This window comes from Macaca thibetana, chromosome 3 (genome assembly GCF_024542745.1).
Source record: "Macaca thibetana thibetana isolate TM-01 chromosome 3, ASM2454274v1, whole genome shotgun sequence".
NCBI lineage: Eukaryota > Metazoa > Chordata > Mammalia > Primates > Cercopithecidae > Macaca > Macaca thibetana.
The window spans coordinates 109,116,579-109,140,027 of NC_065580.1; the positions used below are offsets into that span (position 1 = coordinate 109,116,579).

Here is a 23,449-nt window from a genome sequence, read left to right on the forward strand (position 1 = left end):
CAAGGCCACCTAAGGCATAAATGACAGACGCCCAAGCCCTAGGGACATAATCTATCATTTCAGCATGTTGTGCACAATGCCAATCTGAGGGTTTCCTGCAGAATTCAATTATAAAACCTGCTCTGAAGGGTTTCTAAGTGTGCAGCAGAGTTTGCTCTGAGCCAAATACCTCGATTGGACACTTTCAGTTGTGAATCACAGTTGCTTTTTGCCAAGTCTAGAATATACTCTTACATTTTTCAACAGATTAGGGTCTTCATATAAGAAAGTTTAAATATATATAGAATATTTCTTCATTTCCTTTGGCCACAATGAGAACTGAAAATATTCTCAAAAAATGACAACTGTGTTTAAAGCAGTACAGCATTCCTACAAAGCTTAACTGTTCTATTTTAATTAATATAGTTTACAAAGGTATGATAATAGCCAAACACAGACGTCTCTGGTATGACTAAATATTAATGGTTCTCCTTGTATTTATGAGCAGTGACTAAGTGTATTCCTCCATCCACTCAACAAATATTGACCGAATACCTAGAATGTGCCAGAAGTCGTTCAGGCTCTGAGCACTCAGTTACAAACAAGAAAGAACCTCTCTGCCATCCCAGAGCGAACTTTCCTGACACGTAAAATGGAAGAGATATGACAACCATGGAGCCATGCGGCTTGACATTAAATTATGTGTCACATTAAATAGTCAGGACAATAGAAAAAACACAAGAACAAAAAACAAGGAGCCCAATCCTCCCCCCGGTCCTGGTCTGAACTCTAGTCTTCCCTTTTGCTATAGGAGCTTATGCAAGTTCTGCAACATCTCTGCATCCAAATGTCCTTGTTTTCAGCATACGAGGTCTACCCAGGTATTCTCTTAAGATTCTTTCAGCACCTTAATTTAAATTCCATTTAGTGCAAGTAGGAAGGGGAAAAAAAAAACACAAAAAAATCATATTAGCCAGATCTTTGATATCTCTTACCTAAATGATAATCTCTACATTCATTCTCCTGAAAGCCTCTGACTGTCAAAGCATCAGAAGAGATCTCTTCACAAGTCTCAGAAAGTGGCTGGATGATGTCCAGTCTAGGCCTGGCACAGTATTCTCTTTCCTAGTGGGGGAAAAGAGAGAAACATTAATTTAAATTACATTTCTATATGTTACACAAATTAATTCTAGTTAGCCATACATATTAGTTTCTTCTCACACTCCTATGAAGAAATACCCAAGACTGGGTAGTTTATAAAGGAAAGAGGTTTAATTGACTCACAGTTCCGCTTGGCAGGAAAGGCCTCAGGAAACTTACAATCAGAAAACTTTCCAAAAATAAAATAGCAACTATAAAAGATCAACTAGTGAAGAAAAACCTATCAGATCTGTGGAGAAATTATAAATTGCTAAACTTTGAAACAACTGAAAAAAAGTGGAGAAAACTGAAATATATTTAAAAATTGACCACTGTAACAATAAAAATATCAAAATCAGAATAGCCAAATTAAAAAAAATATTTTGAACAAAATAAAAAGAAAATCACTTCACTAGACCATAGAAAAGGCTCTTTTATATGTATAAGAAAAGCATCAGCAATATGAATCTCATTTTATACTTTTGTTCCCTGGCCAAACAGCCCTTGCCTGTGAACTCCCTAAGAGCAGAAATCTGGTTTTGTTGATCTTTGATCCCTAGTGCCCAGCACAATTTATAACACACATGTGCTTTATCAACGAATGAAAGAAAAGTAAAATACTGGGAGAACACCTTAATAAATTAAAGTGTACCAAGCAGATTTGGAACAGTACAGAACCACTAAACACAATGATGGTGGACAGTACACAGACATACGCAGGCAGAATGGAATAATGCCCATGGAAACAGGGCAATGCAGAGTAGCATATGACTATCTCTCCAACTATGTGAAGACATGCATGTATGTGAAAGGTATCACGTGGATATCTGGGGGATAATATTTGGGGGATAATACGGAATGATATAAAACAAATTTTATTCAATGTCACTAAACCATCTTTTCAGTATGAAAAAATAAAGGGGGAAGGGGAGCTTACCTCTTTGCTCCTTTTGCCTTAATTTTATTAGTTTATTCTGTGTTTAAGGATTTAAGGTGTACTTTAGTGGTCTATAAAATGAGTATCTACATATACTGGCACACACATTTCCCAATTATCTCCCAAACCCTCACTTCTTCATCTAGAAAAATCCATTTTCTATGTGCTCTATGAGGTTGGCCTGTCTTCGGCATTTATTCCCTTCAAATACTCTTTTATTAACAAAGGTTTCCTTTCTTTCTTTGCTCAGTTGTTTATTAGGCTTCTCCTTTTTCATTTTACTGCTTCTTTCTTTATTTCTTCCAATCACATTCTCAATCCTTCCTGCATTCCTCCTCAAAAAGCACTGTATTTACTCCCCCAGGAGCCACTGCTTTTCTTTATTTTCAAAAAATAAATAAAATAATAGCAAACTGATGTCCTGCAACGGGCTAGAAGCCAACCCTATCGATTTTAGTAGGTCTGAGTGTTCACTTAAGTCTATAGCATTTCATTGCCTAGCAACATGGGCACCCAGAGCTTCAGGTTACTATAGTGATGGCTTCCTAATGCAAGTGCTTGCTCAGAGAAATGCTCAAGAGCAGCTACCACTTCAAAACCAGGGCTCCCAGGATTTTTCTCCCCCATTTTATTTCTCTCCATTTGAAAAAAAAAAAGATACAAACAAGGATAGCCCACTTGCCTACTTACTGTAAAGGACTAGAGAATCAATTACAATTTCTTTTATATACAGTATCCAAAAGAAAATCCTTTACAGTACACTCTCCTTGTTTATGCCTTGAAGCCACCCCTATTCTTGTGCTGGCAGGACCCCTGGATTCTCATAATAAAGACAAGCTCGGAATGGGGCCATCCTCAGCTTTGAAGAGAGACTGGGTGTGGATACCCCTCCGCTGGGCAATATATAAGCTTATTCCAAAGACACGCACAACAAAATTTAGATCATCTGCTGCTTTTTATTAGCCACAGATTTTGATGTACCATTATTTGCACTGATAACTGAGATTTCACAACAATCCATTTCAAAGCCATAATCAAGCTACTTAGAATCACCAGGCCACTGGGAAGTAAACAAATATGTCTGGACCAACGAAAATAATGAAATGCCCTTTCTGTAATTCCCTCTGACCACAGGGACCCCTGTGGTTGCTGCCGATCAACTTCATTGCTGTCATTTCTGCTAATGCACAGTGTCAGCTTAGTTTCTTCCCCTTTCAGCAAGAGGAATCCTTCATTCCTTCTGACTAATATACCAAGAGAGACTGAAAAAAGAGGAAAAAAAAATTACTCTTTTTTTCGCTCAGCAATAGGAACAAAGGCAGGCAATGAGTAGAGTTTCGGAAAGTAAATATGTCAGGTCTAAAGGGTAATCTCTGCCAACCTTATTTTATAGGTCAGAAAGTTCTGCTCAGATTATAGCGTACGCCACTGATGAACAACCTGATCTGGGTGTAATGCTAAAGAAGTGAACCCCCACGTGCCTTTGCATTTGGGGAGAAAATAATTACCGTTTTTTCTGAAATCTCCTTTACATAGGAAAGTACAACAAGCTGATCACAGAGAGGTGCAAGTCCACTGACGTAGAATTCAGTTTCAAACTGAGACACTGCAAACAAAAGGGATACAGGAGCCATCATTAACAGGAGCAAACGGCAGCACACATCTATCTGGAGGGACACACTAACTGGGAATGCTAGTGGACCCCTTTTTAAAAGCTAACATAAAGGGGACACCGTTGAACATACTTTGATGACTCAGCACTGCAAGTGCTTCACCATGATCAGTCCTGGAAAAGAATATGTGGAAAAGTAAACTTGCAAATTCCCATCACAAACAAAAATGAATCCAACAATAACAAGCAGCATGAATGGTCACGGGTGACACTGTGCTCAGGTGGTTTAAAAGGACATAGATGACATGAAGACACTTTGAAACCCATAGAAAGAAATGGAAACCATTATTGGTAACAGTAATACTTTTTTTTAAATTCCTGAGTTTGTTTTTCTCAATTGGGGCATTACAGTAGTACAAAGGTCACAAAGAATGTTATCTGTAATTATAAAACACTATTTTGGAGAACAGGGATATTATTTAAAGAACTTGAAGTAAAAGAAAGATGCATAAATACAGATTATGATGAAACGTCACTATTTCTTAAGTGAAATAAAGGTTAGAGAAAAATAATAAATTTCTCTTTCCTTTTAAAAAATAGCCCTTTTAAAATCTAGAAGACATATTGCATCACTTAAGAAGCACATGACTTTAATTGCACTGGACCCCAAAGATCTGACAGAAAGCTTAGAAGTACACATATTATTATTATATGATTCTAATTATTAACTGCTATAAAATATAAAAGATCATTGTTTTAAGAGACTGAGTTTGGGAGTGGCTTGTTTCAAGCAGAATCTAACTGATACAGTGGTGGTATTACAGAGATCCTTCCAGAAACCATACTTTACACTTAACAGATTCATTTGGGAGTAAACTCTCATTCGGACCCACCACATTTTCTAAGAGTTTCTTCATTCAGATCATCTCCATGGTTCTGTGGTATTAGCTGCAGATTTAGTTAATTTCCACACTCTTTTCCCAATTAGGGGACCTCAGTGTATCATACTGGAACCAATATTGAATGCTGAATAAGGAAATTTGGGTTATAACTTCTACTAAATTGAACTTGAACAAGTCATTTTAACTTTTCCCATCTATAAGAGAAAGGAATGACAGTAGAAATAAAATCCAGAATACAGATGAAACACTGAACTTTCCTTTGTCCTCCTCTTTCTTTCCCTTGCAGATCACTTAGTGTTCCTTGTCTTTGCTGACCTTTAATGATCCTCCTTACACAGCTGTTATAACAATTTAACGTTTGCACCAAAATAAAATTGTGGATGACCAAAAAGATATAATAGTTAGCAACATAAATTTACAAAAAGACATTATTTCGTCTGCCTTGTCCTCAATTAAAGTACCATACAATGGAAGTCCAAGGGCAGGTGCTCTGGTCCCAGTTCTGCCACGAACACATTTTTTCCTTAACCTCTGTGGGCTTGAACCGAATGTGTTTATCCAGGTACTTAAGAATAGTTTTGGTAAAGTGGTAATGTGATAAATGTTCACAAAAGAGCTTATATGGAAAACCATCTCAACCTCCACCACATGTGCAGACAGTGTTCTAGTGTAACCAGGCTGGGGAAGATTCTAGAGAAGCTCACAGTGCTGTGTATGCATGTGGGCAGTGAAGTAGGGGGCAGGGGAGAGCTGGAATGTACAGATGATATTAAACAGTATGGGGCCACAGAGGATCCAGTGATGAAAGAGGTGGCAGCTTCACATTTTAGAAGACATACGGCATATTAACAAGAGGTTTTGGTTGTCATTACTCCTGAGGTTACTAATCTCCAGGCTTGTGCTCTGTTTTACTAAATCACATTTCATTTTTGAAATGTTACACATATAGTTCCCTTACCAGCATCTTGGGTGAAGAGCAGAGAATCAGAGATTCTCACAGGAATCACAGGCTTTGCTGTGCTTGTCTGCCATAGACACGCAAGGGAAAACATCTCCTAATCATAAAAGAAATGGTGGGAGAAGGAGGTATTCTCCCCACTTGGGATGCCAAACAGGTTGCCTAGTCTCACTGACAGACACTGCAGGTATTTCTCCTAAAGGTAACCAAATATACATCAAAGGCCTTGGTTTCTGAGGATGAGCTCCAAGATACAGAACAGAGAAGCTACAAAAAATCCTACCCAAATCTTTCCTCCTCTACATCCCAACTCCCCAGTCCACAATAGCTTGTATGAGTAAGACAGAAAATTACCTGTTCTCTAACTAAGAACATGATAGAAACTCCAATGTGTTCTAAAACAAAACAAAGAAAAACTGCAGATCACATATCTGTTTCACTTCTCAATTCCAGGTGTTGTAATAAATGCTTACTTGTTAAGTACTAAACCTTGCCAAATTTTGCTAACTGAGAATAATTTGGACATGGACTATATGCAGTGGCTAAATTACAAGCTGACAAAAATGTTATTTATAAAGAAAAGATGTGGTACATGAAAATAATATTGTCAAGACTTCCAGATGCACAGGTAAGCAAGTAATCAACATTTGGATAAAACTGAAACTAAATTATCTTTTTGTTAAAGTAATTCCCTAATATCAATAAAAATCTCTTATAGAAAACAAAATTGCAATTATAGTAATACTCAGCATGATTCTCAAGTTAAGAATTCCAAAATAATGTCCGTTTATCTGGTTTTGAGTACTCTCCCACTCAGCAATTCGTCTCCATTAATACCCACTAGTAATGATATCATGTAAAAAAGAACTCAATTCTAAAGTGAGCTGCTGATTTAGGGAAATGTCTGCAGCTATTCTGCCACAAAGTAAGATATTTTAGAATAAATCGTGGTGTATCGTTTTTCCATTAGTCTTTACTAATGCAGCAAAACATAATTGCTTTTAGATTTAACAAGATTCTGTTTATTTTTTATATTAATGCTGAGTCACAGAAGGGCTGGCTGCAGACAGTGGTGTCAAAATGAGCATGAAGGTATAAGGAATATTCTTCATATAGATTGAGAGAGAAAAATGTTGAATGACAATATGTATTCTTGTAAAAATACACATAAAATATATAAAAGCTTATGGACTGACTTTGTAAAATATATTCAAGTAATTATAGACTTTATATTTCGAATTTTCAGCCAACGAATGGAAGTTTCAGTTTATTTACTTTCACTAAAATTCTATTCTATTCCACATAAAAATGACTCTACTAATTTAAACGAAAGTATTTTGTTCTCCTAAAGGAGACTCAGTTTGAATACAGGTGGCTGTCAGGTCTAATACTACAGAAGCTCATTTTTAACCTGATTATCTGGAAAAGATAAATCACAAAGAAAATAAACATAAATTCTGCTGGAGAGGAAATATATGAAAACAGGAAGCAAAAGCTGGATAGGGTTTTTGGTTTTGTTTTGTTGTTTTGTAGTGAAAAATGCAGGCAGAGTTCCTAAAGGTAGCCACAAAAGACAGTGGCTTTACTTCAGATCAAGGTCATCTAGACAGCCAGCTGAGGCTCGGCTCGCGGGCACTGCAAGGAGGTGCTATGTTCACCGAGATGATGGTCTTACACTACAGTGGGCATGACACCTGAGGCACAGCCTTCCTCCTCCTGATGGAGGTGGAAGGACTTTTGCATTCTGCTTTATTCAGGAGGATAAAGCATTCCTAGACATGCTAGAAATAACTCAAGAAAAAAGACAGAGATTCTAGTAGAGTAAGAAAGAGAGTTTCAAAAGGACTATATTCACAGGAAAATTCTATTCAGCAAGGTCTTCTAGATCCAGAATGAGGATGAGATAAATACGATTCTATATGCAGTCCTCATCCAAAAGGGAGGCTAGAGTTCTTGATCAGCTGCCCCGTGGAAATATAACGTGGGTCAAAACACAAATGACATATGCAATTTAAAATTTCCCAGTCGCCACGTGCTATAGCGTGGATGTGTGTCCCTGCCCAAATCTCATGTTGAACTGTAATCCCCAATGTCAGAGGAGGGACCTGGTGGGAGGTGATTAGATCATAGAAATGAATTTCACATGAATGGTCATTTCTCATGAATGTTTTAGCACAATCCTCTTGGTACTGTCCTCATGACAGTGAGTTCTCACAAGATCTAGTGGTTTAAAAGTGTGTGGCATCTACCCCTGCCTCTTGCTCCTGCCCTTGCCATGTGAGGTGCCTTCTCCCACTTTGTCTTCCACCATGATTTAAGTTTCCTGAGGCCTCTCTGGAAGTCAAGCAGATGCCAGCATCATGCTTACTGTACAGCCTGCAGGACCGTGAGAATTAAACCTCTTTTCTTTATAAATTACCCAGTCTCAGGAATTTCTTTATAGCAACGCAAGAATGGACTAATATACCACGATAAAAGAGTTCAAAAAAGAGGTGAAATTTTAATAATACATAACATACCTAAAATATTATTTCAACATGTAATAATATAAAAAGTGATTAATGAGATACTTTACTTTTCATTTCTAGACTGTCTTTGGAATTCTGTATGTGGCATAAATCAATCCACACTAGCCATACCACAAAGACTTAACAGCTACAGTGGCTAATGGTTACCACGTTTGACAGTGCAGGTCTAGACACCCAAGTTTCCCTCTTTGTCTTTGAAGTCCAGTAATTTCATTAGAACGTATCTTGGTGGTGCTCTTTATGGGTCACTATTTTCAGATACAGAGTTTGCTGTTTTAATTTATAATTTCAACTTCTGTTTCTTTGCATTTTCATGAAATTTTTCTTGACATTGTCTATAGCATTTGTCCCATTCTCTTATTTTTTCCTCAGGGACTATTTATGAATCATCTTTGCCTGTCTTTAGTATTTATCACTTAACCTTAAATCTTTTTGTCCTTATTGCTTCGTGATTTTTACAATTTTCCTCCTGCTCCCCTTCTATTCCTCTTACCAACATTATCTTTGTGTCTATTTGTTCTTGTCTTCCTTCAGGTTCAGTCTTCAATTCTGAAATGAGCTTTTATTTATAAATTCTTCCTGAAGCCTGCCACCTAATTTGAGATTTTCAAATTCTGATTTCTTACATCACTTTTTAAAGATGTCTTGTAGCTCCTTCTGAAACAGGAAATTACAGTTGTAATCTATTGTGTAGGTGTGTCTTTCTGGTATGTCTGCTTCTTATTCACTTTTTCTTAAAACTTATTATGGATTTGACCTTGCTCGCTTTTTAGGGGAAATGACCATTATTGAACTCTTAGAGCTCCCTCTTCTGCTGTTTCCATTTGGTCTGAAAAATATGGCAGCTTGCTTTCTGAGAATTCCTGGCTCAGCTCCTCCTGGGTGTTATCTGCACCTGTTTCTTTTGTTTCTATTGTCCCTGTCTCGTTCAGGCTTTCTTCTGCTCCCAGCAGTGTCTCCTCAGTGGAGAGAGGAGGCCTGGCTGCTCCACAGTGTGAGTTCCCAGGGGTAGCTGGGCTGCCTAGCCTCTCACACCTAACTGCAGGTCCTGGACCCACTGTTCTCAGAGCAGCCTGCTGGCCTTTCCATGAATGCCAACTGGCTATCTTGGAGTTCCCCTGGCCTCAAGTCTGCGAGATAGCCACTTGCTCCCCTCTGATTTCTCTCACAGAGATGCTGATACCACCCTGCAGCTATCAGTGTTTTATTTTCCCATTAATTTGTGTCTTGGGGCTCTTAGGACTACCTTTGTCACTAAGTTTTGTTGTAAATGTTGTCTGTGGGTTTTTGGTTCTGTGACCAAGTTGTTCTGCTTTTATGGGAGGACTCAGGTAGTTGAAAAATTATGTTGCCACTGCCACCACATTCCCAGAATCTTCTAACCACAAAATTTTCACATATACATGTTGTTATACATGTTTCACATATACATGGTGTTATACATGTTTTATACATCAACCTTACATTGCCCAGGGCAATGGAGTCAGCAGGAGAGTCACAAATAGATCAACAGTGTCTGGCTCTCGATAGCTTACACACTATCAGTTTCAGAATGAATGCCATAGGATTGGTATAAAAATTAATATGAAAGAACTGTCTCATACCTTGGGTCTAATAATCTCTGAGGGTTACAACTTAATTCAATGAAGAGTGACTGAGGCTGGGTGCAGTGGCTCATGCCTATAATCCCAGCACTTTGGGAGGCCGAGGCGGACAGATCACTTGAGGTCAGGAGTTCGAGACCAGCCTGGCCACCATGGTAAAACTCTGTCTCTACTAAAAATACAAAAATTAGCTGGGAGTGGTGACATGCACCGGTAGCCCCAGCTACTTGGGAGGTTGAGGCAGGAGAATCACTTGAACCTGCGAGCACCCAGGAGGCAGAGGCTGTAGTAAGCTGAGATCCTGCCACTGCACACTAGCCTGGGTGACAGAGCGAGACTCTGCCTCAGAAAAAAAAAAAAAGAGTAACTGAGTACCAATTACACATGAGACACTCTTCTAGATGCATCAAGATGACTAAGACCTGACCCTGACTTAAAGGAGACTATGAGTCTGCATATTTAAAGAAATAATTAGCCCAGGTACGGAGGCTCACGTTTGTAATCCCAGCACTTTGGGAGGCCAAGGCAGGTGGATCATGAGGTCAGAAGTTCAAGACCAGCTTGGCCAAGATGGTGAAACCCCGTCGCTATTAAAAATACAAATATTAGCCAGGTGTGGTGGCAGGTGCCCATAATCCCAGCTACTTGGGAGGCTGAGGCAGAGAACTGCTTGAACCTGGGAGGCGGAGACTGCAGTGAGCTGAGATCGCACCACTGTACTCCAGCCTAGGCAACAGAGCAAAACTCCATCTCAAAAAAAAAAAAAAAAAGAGAGATAATTAAAATACCACATGCTATGAGAAAAACAGGAACAGGTGTTAAACAAAAAATAGTACAGTGTAGGAAAATTTAGCTTCTGAGGAGGTACGGATGAGGGTGGAAAGAGCAGCAATAATCATGACCATAAGCCCCTTAAGCCAGAAATGGTGTGCATAACATAAGAGAAAACAACCTCTTCATTTCATTTAAAAAAAAAAAAAATTGCTTAAAACCCTAATGGATATTAGATTACAAAGGATAAAAATCAAAATTTTGTTTAAAGAAAAAACCATCCTCCAATAATTACCAACTAGTTTATCCCACTACTTATCTGTGTATTCAGACCTATGAGACAACATTAAATCAATATTCTTATTACTTGTACCTCTGTCATGTATGTTTATAGATTTTACTGAAAAATGCAATTATAAAAGGTATCAATCTCCTCAGAATCATTCAGCAAGCCCTTATTTATACCTTCCCCAAATTTTCTTTCAATTGCTTTTATAAAACAGAATTTTCATTTTTCTCACTGTAACTAAATATAATACTAATATTAATAATAGCTCCCATTTAATGAACATTACTATGCTGTGACGCAGTATCCTAAATATCGCTTTTCACCACAACAACCCCATGGTTATTTTAGAGAGGCAAGGAAGCTCAGAGGGGTTAAGTAACTTGACTAAAGTCACTTAAGTGGAAGGCAAGAGAAGTAGGAATCTGAAGTCTTCTTTTTCCCAACTGTAAGTCACACGAGAAAATATAAGTCAGGGTCGGGTATGGTGGTTCATGCCTGCAATCCCAGCACTTTGGGAGGCCAAGGTGGGAGGATTTCTTAAGCCCAATTCGATACCAGCCTGGGCAACCTAGGGAGACCATATCTTTACAAAAAACTAAAAAATTAGCCAGGCGTGGTAGTGCACGCCTGTAGTCCCAGCTACTTAGAAGGCTGAGGTGGGAGGATCACTTTGGCCCAGGAGGTTGAGGTTGCAGTAAGGCATGATTATGCCACTGCACTAAAGCCTGGGCAAAGAGCAAGACCCTATATCAAAAGAAGGAGGGGGAGAAGGAGGGGGAGGAGGAAGGGGGAAGAAGAGCGGGAAAGGGAAGGGGAAAGGTGGGGGGAAGGGGAAGAATATAAGAATTCAGAGATGCTTAGATTCAAAGCACACTGCAGTTGGCAAGAACGGAAGTGAGGGCTCTCTGGTGATTCTGCTGCACACAGCCAGGGTGCCCCAGGCCCTCTCTTGAATTTGTAGCGCTACTGCGAGGGCTAAAGCTCTGCGGTACACAGAACTTGCACTGCCTTTTCCCCCCATTTCTTATCCCCTTATTGGTTCCCAAATGTCCATTGGCTAAATGTTACCCAGATTTCTTTACTGAAGTTAAATAAGGTGACATCCCACAGATCTTAGCTTCTATGATTCTTAAAGAAACAAACAAAAAAGTCTGTCAAGCAATTTAAAAGTAAGAACAAATACCTTTCATTGTCTTATATTCATTTATGAAAACACATTGAGGGCCCTTTATGATAGGTAGTGTCTTGTTCCCAAGAGATTCTGGCCCTTTAGTCACCAGATATTAGTATTTTATAATCAACTGGATGTAATGCCCACAGACTTTTCAATAAGTTTGGACATTCTGTCAGTATGACCACTTATCACTGAAAATACATTTGGAAATCACAGCACTTCAACAGCTTCAGGGCTGTGCTACGAAGCAGACACATTAAAGTAAAACTGACTTTACAATGCTTTACATCAGCAAATTATGGAGAAGACCTGATACATGAAGTGAAATTGAAAAGAATGGCTAATGGACAAAACAACAAAAACATTGAAATTCCACTCCTAACAACAAAAACCTGAGTCCATGGTACTGAGTGGGGAAAGAGCTGTTACATCCCTCCCAAAAGAAGGAATAGATGAACAGATATGTAATAAAGCAAATATAGTAAAATCTTAACTGCAGAATCTTGGAGGTTCTGTGCACTACAAAGGTCTTTAAGGAAAGTTTCATAATAATATGTTAGAAAAAAATTCAATGCAGAACAGAAGAATTAATACATTACAAAGATTTATGCTGAACTATCTATAACAGAACAGAAAACCATACATACCTAGACCCTCAAGTAAAAACACCTTGAAGAATGCCAGTTGTCACCATTTCTACTGAGACTCACACTAAGAGATGAAACCACATCACTCCTGGGCACACACACAAAAAGATCCCACTACTGTAACCCATATAGCTGAATCAAAATGATAACAGGTGGATAAAGAGAGATACTTAGATCCAGGAAAGAATTATCTCACAACTCTCCTCCACTATGAAAACAGATCTTCAATGTTCAGGTCATTGTTTTTTCAATCAATTAAGAGACTGAAAAAAGAACGATGTGCTAAATTCTAAGACCACAGTATATGATCAACTGAAGATACAGACAATACTGAAAGTAAAAAAGGATTTCCCTTTTTTTCTCTTCCCTTTCTTCCTGGCTTGTCATTCGATATAGGTTCTCATACAGGTGTTTAATCTCAATTATTAAAAAAAATTCCATATGAAATTAAGACCAAGAAGTCAATCATTAATTCCTTGCATCTAAGTCAACTGCCCCTGGCAGAAAACACCCAGAAAATGACACACAAACATTGGCTTCATTTCCCAATATCATGACATCAGCTCTCCAATTACCATACCACAGAGATCATGGAAGACTTTGGCGAAAAGTACCAGAGGGTCAGGGAGTCCTGTGAGAACACAAGAGTTGCAAGTGAAGTTAAAATATGGATGCCAGGCACAAACTACAATCTATTTTTAACAATGTAATCTGAAAGAAAACATAATGTACCAAAATCCCTATGTATAGAGAATCTCTTCATGTGTTGGTGATTGTCCAAGAAGCTTAATCTTCATTATGTTATTATTATTTTTCATTTAACAGAATAAATCAATAGCCTATGTGAATAGGAATAACTTTTGTGCTATTTTTGAGAATCTGAGTTGTAAGTGAAAGAGTTACAAACATTTGGTTTCTAAGAAATGTACAGCCATACATATTTCTTTAACCTTAATGCCATTTTCACCTCATTTACCAAAGAACAGTGGTTCACACCATTCAGGGCTAAAGGAAATTGTAATCCAGACCTCCTAATACTTCCCTTTCTGTTATCCTACTCAAGGACTCTTATCCAAACCATTTTGCCTCCTGCTGTGGAAATGGCTTATATTCTTAAAGGTTTACTCTTAAGACGGGAAAAAATGGTACTTAACCATTAACCATAGTAGTAAAATGTCAGTAATGTGATACCGTTAGTACCCACATATGGTCTATTTCACATAAATTACAGTACAGATGAACCACACTGCAATAATGTGATCCCAGGGTTTTAGGCTAATAGGGCCACCACTGAGCCAGCTACCAGCAGTCACAGAGTTGGGATGGAAGTGTGCATGGTGATAATAACCATCATGGTTTAGTGAGCATCTACTGTGTGCCAAGTACCATGTTAGGCACATTTCTTATGCCATGTCTAATTCCCACAACCATCCTGAAAGACAGATATTATCACCTCCATTTAACAGGTGAGAAAAGGATGGTCAAGAAGGTAAAGTAACCTCATCAAGATCACACACTTCAGCAAACCTCCTTGCCTCCCTGGAAGCTTTCTGGTGGTTCTGTAGAGTTAGATTCTACCCAATTTTAACGCTATAGTAGTAAGATCTTGGACAAATCATTTACCTCCTGAGCCTCAATTTCTTCATCTATAGAATAAAAAGCAAACTACCTGCACTTCAAGAGTTCCTGTGAGGATAAAGTGAGTTACTGCGGTTTATGTACACAGCACAATGCCCTCCACCTAGCATATGATCAATAGATATCAACTAAGGAAAGAAGATGACAATTGCCACATTTTTATACCTCTCTGGCAATTTAAAATATCCAAATACTAATCTCTCAGGACATTGCATTGAGATGTTGAGATGCTTTTGTTTTTATTTTCTGGTAGGCAAGGAAAGAATAAAAAGATATTGAAACAATTATCTATATAATCTAGTTATAAGTCTTGTCTCTTATCTTGGTCCTCAGTTTTTCTCAGCACTACTACATTCTTCATATACCTATGCTGCACAATCTGAACTATGTATTTATCCTCCTAAAGTTAAAAAAAAAAAAAGATTAAAACTCTACTGCCAACTTCTGACTTCAAGTACAAAATAGCCCAGATTTAAATGTTATAACTACACTAGCCATGTGGGTAATGTATGTCTTTCTGTTTACAGAAATATAGTCATGTGCAAATAATTTATTTCAACTTCACCTTGGCAGAATAACCCACCAAATTTATATTACCCATCCACCAAGCAAATGGGCAAATGAGCTTTTCAGCTGACTTACAATATGGCAATTTTTTTCCTCAGAATAATTTTTTCAAACTAAATTATAAAAGTCATGGTATATCATCCAGGGCATACTTCTGAACAGCTGTTTACCAGAGTCACTGATTCATTCAACTCAATATTATTAAGCACCTTCTACATGCAAGTATTGTGCCAGGTCCTTAAGATACAAACGGTGAGCAAAAACAGACCCTGTGTGTGCTCACAAGGGGGTGACAATCTGGTAGAAAAGACAGAAATGCATCGAATAATCACAGGATCATTGGCACCCATGACAAGTGCTAGGAAGGGGAGGAGGCCTGCAGTATTGTACTGCCTATAATGGGAAGACTTGACTCAGTCAGGGAGGTCCAGTGGCTTTCCCAGGAAAGCAACACTCGAGCCGAAGAATGTGCTAGACAAGGGGAAGGAGAGGCATGGACAGGTGAAAGGTCAGTGTGGCTGTAGCACAGAGACCAAGGAGAAGCTTGGTGTAAGCTACAGCTGGAGAGGCGGGTAGGGGCCAACACAGATCTCTGTGATCCACTGAGGAGTTCCACCTGCACCCTGTGAATGATGTGGAGGAATTGAAGGATGATGACAAGATCTGATCTGTATTTTGACAGCAGAGGGGAGAGTAGATGAGAGTAATTCACAGTGGAAGAAGATAAACCAGTTAGGAGGCTGCTGCAGGGGTCCAGGCAAAAGACTATGGCAGTCTGGGTGAGATTAATGAAGATGAAAATTTTGAATTAAGTTTTACATCCACAGAAGGCAAGTGTTGGAGCCATACCTATTTCAACATATCGACTTGGCAAATCCCTCATTTCACTGGCATGCCGTTCCTTCACTGAGCATATCTGGAAAATAAGTTTGCAGGTTATTTTATTCATTTGATGGAAAATTCTTCATAACATTTTATTCAATATATGGTATCTTTGTTAAATTAACCATGTAGCACTGCAGATGGAGTGCTACCCTATGACTTAAATGACAGAAATTAATGTAAATGACATATAGCGATCACTATTTATATTCACCAACATTATTCCTCAGTGAAGCCTTATTCACATAAGTTCAGCTTTCCTGGTGAGACTGAACCTGAAGTCAAGTACTAATCCAAGTACAACTTCTGTCTGTGATCAGGGTTTTTTCCTTTTTCTTTTACATAGTGTTCTTTTATAACTGCTATCGTAACTGTAACTATAATATGGAAAATTCTAAAATATGGAAAAACTCAAAGGGGAAAACAAACATTAGTCATTGTCCCAGCACAAAGAGAACACCATTAATAATCTTCTTTTTTACGAAAGCTACTTTTATTAACCTAACAATTTAATACAAGTAATTCGGTATGTCATTTAAAGATTCTTCTACAACATAATTCTGTAAAGTCTTTATAATACAGCGGGTCCTCCACATCCTTGGGTTTTGTATCCATGAATTCTACCTTCACGGACTTAACCAAACAAGGATCAGAAATATTCAGGGAAAAAAAAAAATGCCACAAAATTCCAAAAAGCAAAACTTGACCAGTTGCTGCACACCAACTACTTCATTAAGTCCATGCAAATGCAGTGATATGTAGGCACTGTATCAGGTGTTATAAGTAATCTACAGATGATTTAAAGTATACAGGAGGATGTGCATAGCTTACATGCAAACACTACATCATTTTATATATGCAAATATTACATCATTTATATAAGCATCAGAGGAGCCCAGGATCCACAGGGGTTCTGGAACCAATTCCCCACAGATACTGAGGGATGACTACATTTTATTACATGAATGTACTACACTTAATCAACCCCCTTTGGGGGCATAGTTTTTTTGTTTTTATATCTATTGTAAGCAATAGTGCAATCAACATACTTATATATAAAACTTCAGGACTTTTGTTTCCTTAGGATAAATTCCTACAAGTTGAATTGATACCAATGGGTATGTACACTTTTGTAAGGTTTTGTTTTTTAATATACGTAGTATAATGAATTGCTGCCCAGCAACACTGCAGCAACTCAGTGAATGCAGAGTGCTTACTTTCCCTAATGCAGGGCTTGAACCCATGGCTACAGAGGTAGAAGCCACCACATAGAAGCAACCGCTGTCTTCTTCCTTGATTGCTTTCTGCCATTTGTCTCTTGTCCGTTTCATATAATTTCCTGTCCGCTCTCCAATTTTCTTCCCTTCTGGTAGACTTTTGAGCTTATAAGTGATCCACTCTTCTTTCCACACTTACTAGGGAACTATTAAATCATCTAATGGCACATTCCACAATGCCAGATGGACAACTGTTTTAATGTGCTGATATAAGTACATGAGGAACAGTCTTTCAAGTGGTTTGAAGTATAATAAAAAAGCAAATGTAACAGCAATATTAGTGAACACTTTTTGGGCACTTACTGGCACCGCTCCTGAGTTAAGCCCTTTGTGAAATAGATATCATTATTTTCTTAAGATTATGGTGCAGCGGGGGAGACACAAAAATAAGGCACTTTACTGAAGTGTGACAGGGAAGTACAGAGCAGGGGCATCTCCTGCTAGGGCAGGAAGACTTCCTGGAAGAAGTGACATGTAAGTTGAAGCAGGAGAGACAGCACAGGAGAACAGGGCGATGTGACAGCGTAGGGCCTTCAACTGGAAGTTCAATCAGACAGAAATGGAGGGCATGGGGGAAGAAGGATACAGAGCTGAGGCTGGAGAGGAATGGAGAGGCAGATCACGCAGAACCTTGGAAGTCATGCTTATGATCAATCATCCTATGGGCAAGGAGGGGACTGACCTCATCTGACCTGCACTTACATTATTCTAACTACACTGTTGAGCACAGATTTAGTTGGGGCAAAATCAGCACCAAAAAGACTTGACAGGAAGATGAAGTGCAGAGATTTGGGGAACACTGACAGAACTGGAGGGCTGACAGTCTTCCGACACTCAGACACCCCTGAAAGACAACATTATTATGTCTAATCTCGAGATGAGGACACTGAAGCTCTGTGAGTGATGCCAGACTGCCTGGTCAGAGTTGGAATTCACACCAAGGCCTGACTGGTATCTTGTTGGCCATGCCACAGCTTGAGAACAAGGACGCATTGCACTACTGGTAGCTGGGCATGGCTCTACTGTACTCCTCAGCTCTGCAGTCTGGGCTCACCCAGCACCTGTCTCATAGGTAGAAAGTGGCAGGTAAAGGTGGGTGAATAGGTAAGTGCTGCCCTAAGCTCATGCCCTGCATAAGCACAAATCAATTATTATAAGAGCCCTTTACCATTGACAGGTAGGTTCTTGCCCATGAACTCTAATCTGCTTCCTCCAACTGTCTCCTCCATTTCTCCATATGGGTGGATAACAGGCATCTCTCAACTAGACACACCTAAAACCAACTCTTGCCTTTTTCACTCTAAACATGCTCTATCAATAGTCTTTCCCATTTCAGCAAAAGGTAGCTTCACCTTCCATTATGTTAGGTGACTGTGATCTCACACCCCACATGCAAGTGTCAACAAATACTGCAGAGTCCACCATCAAAATATATCCAGGATCTGGTCATTTCTCACCAGCTGCACTACACTGATCCGAGACAACATTATTTTTTATGGAGATGACTGCAGTAGCCTAACTGGTCTCCCCTCTTGGCTGCCCCTTTGCTATTTAGCTCCACACAGCAACCAGAGATCCTTCTAAAACACAAGTTAGATCACTTAACGACTCCACAACAGCTCAAAGCCTTGTGCTGGGTTCCTACCTCACTCAAATTAAAAGCCAAAGACTTCTCAACGGCCCCTGGGCTCCAACATCATTTGCTCCTCCACCCTATCCTCCTCCACCCTCAATTACATCCCTCCACACCTGCTCCACTCACTCTGACACAAACAGCTTCCTTGCTATTCCTCAAAAGCATACCAATCACACTCATGCTTCAAGAATTTTTGCACTCCTGCTCCTTCTGCTAACACCTCCTACCCCAGGCCCCCACAAAGCTGCATAACTTTTCTCTCCAGATCTCTGACCAAACGACATATTAGTTATTGGACAGGCCATCCCTGGACCACCCTATAGTAAATGGTACCTACCCCAATCCCTTTTCCTATTATCCTGTTAAAATGTCCTCCTTTTTATTTGTCACCTTCAACATGCTATACTTACTTGTTTTTGTCCACCCTCCTCACTAGAACATAAATTTCCCAAGGGAAGGAACTTACTCATTTGTCTATTTATGTTCTGCAACACTAGAACACTGCCTGGCACACTGCAGGCACCTGGTAAATGTTTGTTGGGCAAATGAATGAATGAAGTAAATGGTAAGCTCCAATTGGACACTTTATTATACTGTTTCTGGTTGCTTCTCCTCAACAAGATTGCTGTCTCTCTGAAGAAAGACCATGTCCTTATCTCCTCTTCCTTCAACAGAACTCACTAAGAGTCTACACTGAGAAGTGCTCAACATATAGAACTGAGTTTGAAGAAAAGGAACCTCCAATAAAATGAAATATTTGACATAAAAATTGTATAGAAGCTGGATCTTAACTTAGGCATAGAGAAAGGGTATTTGTTTCCCATGGCTGCTATAACAGACTGCCACACTTGGTGGTTTAAAACAACAGAGATGTATTCTCTTACAGTTCTGCAGGCTAGAAGTCTGAAATCAGGTTCACTGGGCTAAAATCAAGGTGTTGGCAGGGCTGTACTTCCTCTGGAGGCTCTAGGGGACAATCTGCTGTCTCCTCCAGCTTTCTGGTGGCTGCCACCATTCACTGGCCACCTCACTCCAATTTCTGCCTCCACAGTGGTACTGCCTTCTCCTCCTCTCTTCCATGTTAGCATCTCCCTCTGCCTCCCTCTCATAAAGATAAACGTGATTGCATTTAGGGCCCACCCAGACAATGTAGGTTAATCCCCCATCTCAAGATCCTTAACTTAATCATATCTTTTGCTAAATAAAGTAATATTTACCTTTTTGTCATATAAAGAAATATTTGCCTTTTTGTCATATAAAGAAACATTTACAGGTTCTAGGAATTAGGGCCTGCTATCCTTGGGGCCATCATTCAGCATACCAGAGAAAGAATTTCTGGTAGTAATGAGTGAACTTGTTACATATTCTTATAGGCTAATTTTCCTTGTCTTTCACCGTAAGAAAAGAAAATCAGAACTTTAACAAGCTACCTGTACCGTTTAAGGGATTTTTAAAATAGTAAGAATATAAATTTATTGGATGAGTAACCACACACATGGGACAGAGAGCCCACAGGGAATCACTTTTTCCATCCTATGCTATAGGCACAGCTTCTTTCCTGTTACCCTAAATATAAATCAGGTTGTGTTCACTTAACACATGAAGAAAACAGAACCTGAATGATAATAAAATAAGGGCTGGGAAAGCCTGAAGTGTAACAATGTTTGTCTTGCTAATAACAGTCATTCCATTAATAATTTTTCCACTTTCCCTTTCCAGAGAAGAGTAAATTTTAAACAGCCATGTCCCCTTCATGACATTTCTAGAACTTTATATAATAGTGACAGCTAACATTTATTAAGCAATTACAATACATCAGATTCTATGCAAAACTCTTTACGTGCATTAGCTCACTTCTTTCTCCCCAAAACTTGTGATGTGAGAACAATTAGCACTACCATTTTGTGGATGAGGACAGTAAGGCTCACAGAGGATCACAAAGGAAAATGGAGAAGCTGCACTTGATCCCAGGTCTGTCTGGCCTCAAAGCCTGAGCTCTTCCATGAGGCTATTGCTGGGATACTCTCTCATGCCATTTTTACACTTCCACTAATTTTTAGTTTATTTTGTTTGAATTTAGCTATTTTTTAAAGAGAAACAACTTTTGGCACTGAAGTATCTAATATAACAGAAGCACTAGTAGGCATAAAATAAATGTGAATGAGCTTTGGGCCCCCTTTTGCAGAGCAGCTAAATTTCATTTACCCAGGCACATAAGGGTCAGATAATTAAACTTCAGAAAATATTCCCAAATCTTATTATTGATGATAAGTCTGGGCCTCTACTCCATCAAATTATCACCAAGCAGCAGGATGATTTAATTTTAACCTTCTCTCTCCACTATCAATAACTCTAATGAAGAAGTGAAGGGTCAAAGCTAAGGGAAAATGGAAAGAATAATAAAGAGAAGAAAACCTGACTAAACAACAAAACGAACCCCATGTTCTGTAAATAGCTAAGGCCAGCCGGGATGTGAGAAATTAAAAGAAGATTGAAAAAGACAGCACCATTCTGAACATGAAAAAGTTCACAAATAGTTTTACATGCCATGGAAAAGAAAGAATATATCTTAAAACTTATGCACAGGAAATAATTTGAGCATTAAATTGTAATCACATCACAATAACATCCAGGTGAAAAGATTTGGGTCCTAGAAGCCATTCAAGACTCACAGTCCTTTGGACCTCCCTCAGTGGATCTATAATAACATGGACTTATTATAAAGACAAGCAAAACCACCTTGACAGAAGTCCCCCAGCCAATAATCAGTGTCACATTGTCTTTCCAGCAGAGGCTGCAGGGATACATGTCCGGGCGAAGACTTATATCATCCCGGGGCACATTGGTGATTCTTTGCTTTGAGATGATGTCAAAAATCTTCACACCCTGGAAAATAAAACAGTAGTAAGCATCCTCTACTCAGGAGGAAAGTAACAGAAAACTTATTAACAGCCCCTGCTACATACTAGCAATAACCAGCACGGAGAAATATTAGCAGTGTTTACTGAGCATGCAAGGAAAATGCTCCTGCTCCACACAAACCCTATGGGAACTTAAACCACAAGGAAACCTCCACCCTTCTTTCTGGACAAAGGAGATTTTCTTAGATGGCATGGGTGACTCAAATCCAACAGAAACATGAAATGTACAGACATCAATAGCTGCATTTCCAAAACGACAGACAAGTAACATTTCTAATTTTATCGTTCCACCACAAAAATGAAGTTCGTTTTTTAGAACGACTTTGAGTCTGAAAAGCCACCTATATAAAGAAAACTACATCTGACATTTTAAAGTTCTCACATGAAAACATCAGGCAAGCAGCTAACTAAAAATGAACCAAGAGACCACAGGTTTGTTTTACCTTCACTGTGACCCAGGAGAAGTAAGGAAAGTCCAGAATAAAAAGGTAGAGTCTAGCCAGATTTCTACCATCTAAAACTGAATAGAACTGATATACTAAATTATACCTTGATGTTCCAAAACATATGCCAGATGTCAAAAAGACCATTTTTTAAAACTTCCTACTAGCCCCAATTCACAGCAAGTAAACTTTAAGTTAAAATGCAGCACTGAAATTCACAATTCACTTTCTTACAGGCAGGTCTATACTTCTGCCTATGATTATACTGGGAGTAAAAGAGAAATCAGCAATATTCTGCACTTGTTTCATATCAACTCTTACTTGCCTTTGGCCAACAGGCAAATGATATTTTCAAGACCCATTCCCAATGCAGTCCTTCAATTATTAAGATAGCTTTTCATTTTCTTGGCTACTCTCCATGCCTCAGGTTTCTTACTCTAAAATAGAGTCCAGAATATGTTGGGAATTACTATATTATGAAAGCCAAAAGCAATCTAATTTCTTTAACCTCCTAGGTACGATACCAATCGTCCTTTCACCTTTTAGAAATCACCACCACAGCGAATGGCATCTTTTCCCCTCATTACAGCCCTATCAACTTGGCCATTCTTCTGCCACTGAACAAGCATTAGGAAGACAGAGGCGTATTTTTTACCATATTATTGGCCCAAGCAATCAGATGGCCTCTCCACTTCACACTCCTTATGTTCCCTTCCCCTTCATGCAGAACAACGGACTTCCATCTGTTCATCCATGACCGTTCAAACAGTAGCAGCTAGGGACAAAGAGCATAAACAAAGAATCTTAGAAACTGAAAATCATGTATCAGGTTCTTTACTTATTAGTTTTACCTATCCTTGTGACCAAATAACAAACAAGTCCACTCTCGACAACTTTAATGTAACTTATAGTAGTATATTATTTGTACCCTGGAAAGAATTCCTAGCACATCACATTCTCCCCAGGACGTTGTTTAAAATGGAGTGCTGAAGTTACTACAAGGCCAAGCCACAGGGTGGCACCAACACACCAAGATTCATGGAAAATAACGCACATTAGTTAATCAAAAGATTTGTATCACAAAAGTTCTTCAAATGATTGTCGGGGAACTAATTTATTTTGTAAATCGGGAAATCAAAACCTCTTAAGTTTTTCACTGAAAATAAGATATTAGTCACAGATTAAACTGTAATAGAAGCAGTCTGTTTTTCATTTAACTCAAATAACTGAACAACGACTTTTGAACAGCAATTCACATCACAAAATAAGAAAAATTGGAATTAAGCTTCTTTAGAAATTTCATAGTATTTAGGGTCTTTATTTTAAAGGGAAGATTCCATCATTCAAAAAACCTGCTGGATAAATTTTAATATAAAATATAACTGGTCAAAAACCTCTAAGATTAATGAAGATGTAATTCTAGGAAGTCATACATTATTAAGAACACTATAAATATTTTTCTTGATATATTCCATTTAAATCCTTTAAGAAAACACATTTATACAGTATATAACTTAAGGCACGCAATCCTGAAACACATGTTT

The 23,449-nt window shown here is 38.7% G+C and overlaps 2 protein-coding genes across 3 annotated transcripts in view; one reads left to right on the top strand and one right to left on the bottom strand.

Moving 5' to 3' along the window:
* Window positions 1-23,449, top strand: part of YAE1 (YAE1 maturation factor of ABCE1) — a 967,894-nt gene that overhangs the window by 158,138 nt on the left and 786,307 nt on the right. The window lies entirely within an intron of this gene.
* VPS41 (VPS41 subunit of HOPS complex) overlaps window positions 1-23,449 on the bottom strand; it is a 229,229-nt gene that overhangs the window by 50,985 nt on the left and 154,795 nt on the right. For both annotated transcript variants that reach the window (XM_050783300.1, XM_050783299.1), the window contains 5 exons: window positions 22,561-22,680; window positions 21,281-21,427; window positions 15,596-15,662; window positions 3,565-3,662; window positions 975-1,104 (listed from right to left, as the gene is read on the bottom strand). In XM_050783300.1, coding sequence (XP_050639257.1) covers window positions 975-1,104; window positions 3,565-3,662; window positions 15,596-15,662; window positions 21,281-21,427; window positions 22,561-22,680 — 562 coding nt within the window. The remainder of the gene's footprint in view (window positions 1-974; window positions 1,105-3,564; window positions 3,663-15,595; window positions 15,663-21,280; window positions 21,428-22,560; window positions 22,681-23,449) is intronic.